General features: G+C 46.5%; 1 protein-coding gene across 1 annotated transcript; it reads left to right on the top strand.

The window, feature by feature from the left end:
• Nucleotides 1–1,438: 1,438 nt before the first annotated feature.
• Nucleotides 1,439–6,363, top strand: ENPP7 (ectonucleotide pyrophosphatase/phosphodiesterase 7). Its single transcript, XM_085311905.1, has 5 exons — nucleotides 1,439–1,679; nucleotides 2,897–3,042; nucleotides 3,914–4,534; nucleotides 5,178–5,391; nucleotides 6,275–6,363. Exons 1-5 carry the CDS (start codon nucleotides 1,439–1,441, stop codon nucleotides 6,361–6,363), a joined length of 1,311 nt encoding a protein of 436 aa, XP_085168031.1.
• Nucleotides 6,364–9,530: the final 3,167 nt, after the last annotated feature.

Below are 9,530 nucleotides of genomic sequence, written 5' to 3'. Positions count from 1 at the left end.
ATCTAAGGAATAAATCAGGAATCTGAGTAGAGAGGAAGATGAGAAGACACAAAGTTTAAGAGTTCAGATTCTGGGAAATCACGTCAAGCTCTGTTATATAAGTCTACAAAAGCCTTAAACCCTGTTTTGCTGAGAAATGAGTTGTCAGCAATGATAAAACCCCAGAGAAGTCATAAAAATTGCAGACATTGATAAAATGTAGCATTGATACAACAAAGCTCAGCAGTCTGCAGAAGGGATGAGGGGTCACCATACCATGACTGTGCAACACAGCCAATCTCAACACCCATGGACCTGCTTGCAGTACCGGTGGAGGCAACAAGGGCTCCACAGCACTGGGAAATGGTGGCTGAAAGGGCATGGTGGCTTCAAAGCAAGGCCAAACACAGGTTCACTGTCTGGACCTTGTCTGGGGGTCTCAAGCATGACCAGGATCCACGGGAAGAGTCCCTTTTCCTCTCCATATAACACCATGGAGCCACACTGAGGGACCTATGGCAAATCTGAGCTCCTGTTTGAACATTTGCAAGTATGAGATCTTCTCCTTGGATGAGGTCCATAAACAGCCCTGGATGGGAGGTGAATTGCCTTTTGAAGACCTGTGGCCTCCTGCTACAATCTTGCTCCTCATGAAAGCTGTGGCAAGTGCAACCTGCCACTTCTAGACAGCTTTCTGCTCCCTCCCTTTACTACAGCTACTGGTGTTGATGGAACTCTTGGTTCCATTACACTCCCTTTTTCTCAGTATACCTTTATCCGGGACTTCCTGTGTCCTTAGGAGCTTTCTCTCAGTTTGGACCCTGGCGTGTAGCAAGAGACATCATTAAGCTTGTCCCCCCTTACAGTTTCCTCTTTCAATCCTGCTCTGTGCCATCTTAGTACAGTCCATCATCCCTTTTTCTGTCCATGGCAGTAAACTTGGTCACCCTCACCAATAYGATGTCTTTGTTAATTTGTCTGGAACATCCTGCCAGCATTTACACCAACCATCGCACACACTGCAGCACTTGAAGCTACCAAAAGCTTCTGCTAAACAAATAGCAGACATCAAATGCCAGGAATGTGGAAAGGATACAGCAACGGGCTACAAGGGATACAGCATGGGGTGAAGAATGGCTTGGACAGCATGATGTTTTACACRAAGCTTTCATATGGGCTGCTTGCAGAAGGCACATTAACATTTCTTCACTTTCATGAATATTAAAATAATGCCAAATTCCACTGATAGAGACAGATATGGTGTTGATCCTGCAGAGAATCACAGCTAATCTACTTAGTTAGACCAAAGCAATGAGGCTCATTCTGATATGAAGTTCTGGCTGAAGCCATGCACCTGATTAGCAATTGCAAGATTAGATAGGAAACGAACTTTGTTCCCTCCAGCATATATTAATGCGAGCACTCTGGATGTCAGCTCTCCCAGTTCAAGGGCAAGAARATGTTCCTTTCTCTGAGGCTTATATTTGCTGCTCTCTCTTTAGCAAGATGTGCCCCTGTGCAGCAAGCATCCAACCGCAGCAAACTCCTCCTGGTGTCCTTTGATGGCTTTCGGTGGAATTATGACCAGGATGTGGACACCCCCAACCTCAACACCATGGCTGCAGAGGGAGTAAAAGCACGGTACATGACTCCTGCCTTTGTTACCATCACCAGCCCATGTCACTTCACACTGCTTACTGGTGAGTCCCCATCAACTACCCTGCAAGCAAAAGGAGCTGGGGAAGGGGGCTGCAGTATGGCTGGAGGAGAACAAATTTAAGGCTGATATATAAACAAGGGAAAGTAAGTCATGCAGACAATCCCATGACTGCTGTCTGGCCCCAACAGAATGTAAAACTTTAGAATGTACATATTTTGGAAAAAAAAGAGTTAGCATCATGGCAACAGGTGCAGAACTGTATTTATCAAAGGTAAATAGCACCAGACTAACCTGACAGCCTCCTTTTATAAGATAAATGATTTTTCAAACAAGAGAGAGGCAGTAAATCTAATCTTTCTGGACTTCAGTAATGTATTTGATATAGCACCACATGGGAAATCATTAGTTAAGATGGAGAAGATGAAGATTAGTCTAAAATCTCTAATGTGGGTAAGTAACTGGCTACAGAGAAGACAACAGCAGGTAATACTAGAAGGAGACTATCAGGCTAGAGGGAGGGTAAGAGGAAATTCCTGGAGAATTGATTTTGGAGCCAATCTTATTTAAGATTTTCATTAATAACCTTGGCATAAAAGAGTGGAACATGCTAATGAAACCTGCTGATGAGACAAGATGGGGAGGCATTGTCAATACAAAGGAGGACTGGGATATCATGCAGAAGTATCTGTGCAGTCTTGAGGACTAGAATAATAAAAATGACATGAAATGTATTAGTACAAAGTGCAAGTCTTTCATTCCTAACAAGAATTTCTGCAATACGCTGACCTCATCAGTTGTGAAAAACAGAGGAAGAAAAATATCAGAGCAATTACTTAAATGTAGAATCTGTGAATCCCAAATGTGATGAAAAAAAAGTTGAAGTAATTGCAGGATGCACCTGTATTTCCGGGAGGAGGGGGGTGCCATTATTCAGGGTCATAGTGAGACCATTTCCAGCCTGTGGACCATGAGGATTCATCTGCCAAAATGAGGAACAGATATTCCCTGGGTAACATTTCAGTCTCTGCTCCCAGTGACCTCCCTTTGTACCAACACAAAGCCAGGAGAAGGAAAGAGGCAAAAACAAAGGCAAAGAAATAGTCAATAAAGGAGAAATGAGAGACAGAGAAGCACTCCACTGATTTGGAATTGACCCATTTCTCAGGACATAAGCAAATAATTCAGGTTTGGCACAGGAGACCTCCAGCCTCCAGTCACAGCCTGTTTCACACTCTCCTCGTCCATCTCTTTTGACAGGGAAATACATTGAGAATCATGGGGTGATTCACAACATGTGGTTCAACACCAGCACGGGTCAGAAACTGCCTTATTACAACACGCAAGGAGTGGTGAGCTGGTGGGACAACGGCAGCCTGCCCATCTGGATCACAGCTCAGAGACAGGTGAGCAGGGCAGCCTCCTCTCATGCGCAAACACCAAGACATAGACATTGCCTGCCTGCAATTCTGCAGCAATAGCAATAGGCTAGCCACGATCTCTAACAGCCATGAGTTAACATCCTCACTGCAAACGACAGACTAATTAGACGAGCAAAAAAATTAAATCCTCAGACAATGGCAGGAATAATTATGATCATTCTATTAAAAACAGCAAAAAATAATAGATGTATTTCAGCTTTATTAAGATATTAATAAAACAGGTTCATTCATTTCCTGCTTAAGGAAACCTTGACTGGCTCTTGAAGGAGTGTAATGAGCCTAAGCTTTTAATACACTCTATGGTATCTACCTCATTTCCTCGGTCTCCTCCAAGATCTTTTGGGTGGCAGTATAAAGGGCTGATCTCCTACTCACTGAGGATTACAGAAAGGTTTTCTTAGATCTCAGTAGGCTTTGAGTCTGGCTCTGAGACAGGATCTGAGACCTGCCCAATAAGACACATACCTTTGTTTATCTTTGCCTGCCAAACTGGTCCCATTGACTTTAGGGTGACTGCTTGTATGGTTAAGGTTAAGCACACCTTAATGCCTTGATGGTTAAGGATCCATGCAATATACAAATGGGTCACTATTTTTAAGTTATATCTAGCATTACTAACAGAATGCAAATATCAATGTACAGGAATGTTGGGAAGGACAGTGTTTTTGATTAACCATTTTTAATTGGCGATAAGCAGGAAAACCTCATCAGAGGCAGGACTAGACATTGGTGGGGGGTTAAGTGAACTAACCATATTAGTAGGTGGTTACACTGAAAGATGGAGAGATACTTAAGAGTGAGTTCAGGTGAATTTATGCCCTGCCTTCACTAACAGGGTTTAAAGACAGGCTCCATCTATTTCCCTGGAGGAAAAGCAACATATCAAGGGGAAGAAGTAAATATGAAGATGGTAGAGCCCCTTTTGTTCAACTACAGCAATGAAAACAACTGGAGACAGAATATCGACACTGCCATGGAATGGTTCACAGTGAACAACCTAGACTTCATTGCCCTCTACTTTGGTGAGCCAGACTCAACAGGACACAAGTATGGCCCTGAATCCACAGAGAGAAAAAACATGGTTAGCCAGGTGGACAGAACTGTTGGTTACTTACGGAAACGTATTGCAGAAAGTGGTCTAGAATCAAACCTCAACCTAATCATCACATCTGACCATGGTATGGACACTGTCATAAAGACCAATGAAATTCACATTCGGGCAGTAGAAAACTTCACCTTCAATGACATCCAGTTTGAACTCTTAGATTATGGACCAAATGGCCTACTGGTGCCAAAAGAAGGAAAATTAGAGCATGTATATACAGTCCTGAAAAATGCCCACCCAAAGTTACATGTGTACAAGAAAGAAGAGTTTCCAAAGAGATTCCACTATGCCAATAATTCCCGTATCACCCCACTCTTGATGTACAGTGATCCAGGATACGTGATCCATGGGGTAAGATGCATGTGCAGACACATCTTACTGTCTCTTTTGGATGTGCCTTTGTCTCTTTCTCTTCTTGCATATCATTCCAGTACCTAGGAGGCTTTATGCCTTCATTTTGACTAGTCTCCCTGCAAACAGATAGAAATTCCAGCTCTTTGTGACTTTCTCTGCTGTTCAGAAAACAAGGTCTCACTTCCCTTTCATTCCAGAAATCTTGGAGTAGGACTTTCCTGAACACAGTATATCAGTTAGAGCATCCTCTTCTATCTTGGCATTAAAGGAAAAAGACAAAAGTCAGGAGCAGCAGGCAGCTGCCTGTTGTAAAGTTCCTCAGTCTAACAAAATTTGGATACAATGACGCTGAGGGAAGGACCTTGCAAGATATACTCACTTGAGAGCTGTGTCTAGGCAGCACCCTCCAGCTTTTGAAAAGTTTAACATTATTAGACTAACTACAAAAGCTAAAAGAAATCAATCAAACTGTCAAACACTGTGGCTGCAGAACATGGTATGTGAGACCCACATGTGAGACAGGTGGAAGTATCCAGCAGTGTTTCTGTTTTGGTGACTGCTGCCTCCRGGAGGCTGTGCTTTGGGGGTGCTGAGCCGGATGCTGAGGGATTTGGGCACTCATATCCTCTATTCCTTTCAGAGATTTAAGGTCCAGTTCAATAAGGGGGAACACGGCTTTGATAATGAGGACATGAACATGAAAACTATCTTCCGTGCTGTGGGACCAGCCTTCAAGCAAGGGCTAGTGGTAGAGCCTTTTGAAAGTGTGAATGTCTACGCTCTCCTCTGTGAGCTGCTGGGCATCACCCCGGAGCCTCATGATGGATCCCTGGAGATCATGAAGCCCATGTTGTGTGAGTCTGTGGGCACCCACTCAGACTGCTTTAGGCTCCCCAGACCTGCTTCAGCCCCACAGCACAGGGCTCAGGGAGAGCTCTGCAGGAGCAGGGGCCTGATGTCTCTCTTTGGCCTCAGATTTCCTTGGGGCAGGAGCCTGCTGGCTTTCTCCAGCCACAGCTTTCCTGCAGGAGCTGTGGCGCAGGGCTGCACAATTACTGCACTGGGATTCCTGCAGGAACATTGACATCTAGCGGCAGCCGTGCCACCCCGCTCCAGCCCACCTCCCTGCCAGCCCTTCCAGCTCCTGGGGCCACCAAGCTGCCCCGAGGTGGCAGGCAGGGCCTGCAGCACCCACTCTATGGCCAAGCACGCCCCTCTGCGCCTCTCACCCACAGCAAACAGAGCCCTGCCCGGCCCATGCTCCATCCCTGTCCTGCACACCTTTGGACTCACGGTCCATACCATGTCACTGTGTTATTTTAAGGGGCTGGGGCTGCTTTTGTTGTAAGGAAAAGGCCAAATGTTACATACTTTGCTCCCTAACAGAACGTAGCTCGCAGCATCCCAGCTACAAGCATGCCTTGACTAACTCGGCGACTAGAAAGGTTTCACTTCAAAGATGTATAAATGTCCCACGTAACAAAAGCAAAGCCTTCTCTGGCAGGGCTAGAAACAAGATGCACAGAAAGTGTTGTCGTCAGCACAGCAGCATTGCTGGAGAGTGCAGGGAGTACCAAGGGTTCTGGTGGCTGTGCTCACCAAGCTGCCTGTGCCTGCTCCCCTCTCTGGCAGCTGTCTGCCATGGGGGTCCTGGCTGTGCTTGGTGCAAGGGGTTGCTGCCCACCAGAGCAGAGGCCATGGCACCAAGCTAATGCTGGATTCCTTTTGGCATTGCAGATTCAAGTGCCCCTTTCCTTCCTGCCAAGAAGCTGCCAGTGGTGCTAGGAACTGCTGTCATTCTGGGATGCTGGGGAGGAATATACTAACCCCTTGCTCAACAGAGGTAACTTATTGCAAAAATATACAGAAACTCTACAGAAGTGCTGCCTTGTCTACAGGCAGGTGCCCTGTTTGTTCTTGGTGTCTTTGGGTTTTGTTAGTTTGTGAATGCCTGTGAGAAGCGTTGCTCACCAGGGCACAACAGACCTCGGTGACTGCATTTGAAGCAGAGGCACTCTGGATTTTCCCTGCTCAGATCGCATTAACACTACCCACAGATGCTTGTTTGGCTCTCTCAGATTATTTACTGGGCTAGAAACAAGGGCTGAACATCCCTCTAGATTTCTACCTGCCACTGTTTAGCTGTCCTCTGCTCCCCAGCCACCGTGTGCAGAGGATGATAACTGTGTGTCAACTAGGAGAGGTGAATTCTTCATTGCTTGTGGCTCTGTATGTGTCTGCAAGAGAAATAAGGACACAAGTTTGTTGCTTGCCTTCAATGCACATATGTGTCTGGAGACCCATCAGGAGCAATAATTCCCAGTCTCATTTCCTGGCACTTCCAATGCTGTGCATACACAGCTTATATACAAAGTCTGCATATACATGAAATAGGTAACAACACCGTTACATCTTCTTATCTTGGCAGCCTCTGAGTTCCAGGCAGCACTACAAGAAATATGTGCAGAGRTGAGGAAGGACACCTCTCAAGAAGACATCTTGTCACAGTCTCAGAGAAGTGTGCAGAGACCCCACCTCAATGCATCACCAAATTACTGACATGCCTCTCTCCAGAATTACTGAGACACCTCTCCCAAGCTTAGGTATGTACACAGAGATGCACCGCTGTGGAAGCTGACGCTGATTTACAGTATGACCTTGACAAAGTCTTCCCATACCTGCATTACCTCAACTTCCTCATCTGTGCAAAGCATAAGAACTCTGGCTTGGCTTGGACCATGGACAGTTAATACATGTAGAGTATTTAAAGCAATTAAAAGTGTACCTGAAGTTCTGAATGTGCCAGGGAGCCTCATTCAAATGGTGCTGGAAACTAGCATAGAGTGGACAGCCTTCATAAACTGAGATGATGGTAAGGACCATCTCACTTCTACTGGCCACTGGGCCAGGTCTGGCTGCCCAAGGGACCCTCCAGATGTTAGGGGAACTGATTCTGCTTTGGCAAACATAGCTACCAGGCCCAGGAACCTCAGAGGATCCAGAAGATAATCACAGTGTTTCCAGTCTCCACTCCTAGAGCCCTGGGAGCAATGAGTATTGCTCTGCTTGTCAAATCAAAACTTTCTGTCCTTTGTGGTTGTGGACAAAAATTGGAAAATATCACATAATTATCCCTGAGCTCAAAAACCACAGCACAAAGGACAGCTGTATTACACCTCAACAGCATTCACAAGATCTCCCCAGCCTGTTTCATACCAAGGGCCCTTCTCATACTTCTTTCTGCAGAGGTGCTGATGTGCCTTGAATACGAAAGGCCCCTGTACGAAACCGAACTTCTGTAGGAAGCATCCTGGGATCCTTCTGCCTCACTGAGACTTAGGAGGCAATGAGCAGGACAGACCCTCTGGATCCAGAGCCCTGGTTCCTGCACCTCCAGCCAAGGTATTAGTGTGGCAGCTGCCCCAGACCCCATCCCGGATGCTGATGTGCCTCTCCCCAGCCCTGTGCCTCATCTCAGGGGCTTGATAAACATCTGTTGCCATAGTGACTAGCTCTAGCTGCTTTCCCTGCATTGGTTTCACCCACTAACAAGATGAAACAAGAGACACACACTCCACTCGGAAAAACAAGAAGAAAACGTTTGGCTTGGAACCATATTGGGGGTGGGGGTCAGGACTGCAGTGCTCAGAGTAAACAGTCCATTAAGCAAACAGTGTGGAGGCTCCTCAAGGAGAGCAACATGGGCCAGTGCTGCAAATATTGTTGAAATAGTATTCATGATAATATAGCACAGCAACTTTCCCAGTGATCCTTCTGTTGAACTTGGGACTTCCTGCATAGATCAATAAAACCATGTCCATTTAATGGAGAGAGAAAATGAGGTCTGTTGTGAAGATGGTGATCTCAAGGCAGTCAGATCCTTCAGATTTCACAACTAAACTGCAAGCATTGCCAGTCTCTGCATACCTCTGTGTGGGGCGACCTCAGTGTGCGGCAGGTAGTTGCAGTGCCACATATGCTTAATTGCACCAGTTAAAGACCAAGCACTTGCAGTGGCTCTTCCTAGTCAAGTTCCCAGAACTACACAGGAACAATACAAATTTTATAGAATAAACTTCCTGATGTTAAATCTTTTTCTAACAATTGATTTTTGTATTGGTTGTGAATGGGAATTTAGCTTCTGACTGAACAGGCACTTTTTCAATGAGACAAGGGCTTTGTTGTGGAGATCTCCAGTGAAGGTAGGTATCATTCTGGCTGAAGAATGGACTCTGTGATGTTCCAAAACCCTGGTAGAAACATTTCTAGTGCCCCTGGATTCATACAGTTGCCAATATACAGAACTCCAGGAGCTTTTTTTTTTTTTTTTTTTTTTTTTTTTTAACTTGGAGGGAGAATAAAGAAAATAAAAGAATGCATCGAACATCTCTTTGGTACAACCCTGTTTACAGTAAAGAAAATCCTTCAAATCTTCTATCTCTGAACACAGTAGGAACCAGGAGGACTCGTTTCCCCGGCCAGGAATCTGGCCATGCTTCTCAGTCCTCATCCCCCTTGCAGATCATCCCCATTTGACCTTCTCCTCTCCCCCAACTCGCTACTTTCTTGCACTGTTTTGCAAAAGCTGCCCCGTGTTAATCTGCAATTGCTCTCCAGAACGTGCCATTGTTTCTGCCCCAGCCTTTCCAGCCCATCCCTTGGGCGGGGGCTTGGGCTCTTTCAGCCCTTGGCTGTGCCGCTGCTCAGGCTGTACGAAGGGCGCTCACCCTTCGTGAAGCTTTCGATCACCGTCCATCAGCGGCCCTCGTTAAACGCTTTCGTCTGACAAAGCGGRGCGGTGAGGTGGCTGCGGCCGGAGCTGTGCCCGCCGGCTCCGGCGGGATCCGCGCTCCCCCGGGAGCGACATCGAGCGCCGGGACCGGCGCGGCTCGAGCACCGGGACTGGCAGGGCTCCCCCGGTGCAATACTGAGCGCACCGGCACCAGACCGGCTCCCCCGACGCAATACCGAGCGCACCGGCACCGGCAGGGCT

Source organism: Rhea americana, unplaced genomic scaffold (assembly GCF_003343005.1).
Source record: "Rhea americana isolate MKP2758 unplaced genomic scaffold, rheAme1 scaffold_351, whole genome shotgun sequence".
NCBI lineage: Eukaryota > Metazoa > Chordata > Aves > Rheiformes > Rheidae > Rhea > Rhea americana.
The sequence above is the reverse complement of the archived record's forward strand: the minus strand, read 5'-3'. Positions and strand labels throughout refer to the sequence as shown.

Bases quoted from the DNA above. Each gene is read 5' to 3' on its own strand.
- ENPP7 (XM_085311905.1), top strand. From the start codon at position 1,439: ATGTTCCTTTCTCTGAGGCTTATATTTGCTGCTCTCTCTTTAGCAAGA. The intron at 3,043-3,913 runs GTGAGCAGGGCA...CTTCACTAACAG, and splicing joins GGATCACAGCTCAGAGACAG to GGTTTAAAGACAGGCTCCAT. The intron at 4,535-5,177 runs GTAAGATGCATG...TATTCCTTTCAG, and splicing joins CAGGATACGTGATCCATGGG to AGATTTAAGGTCCAGTTCAA.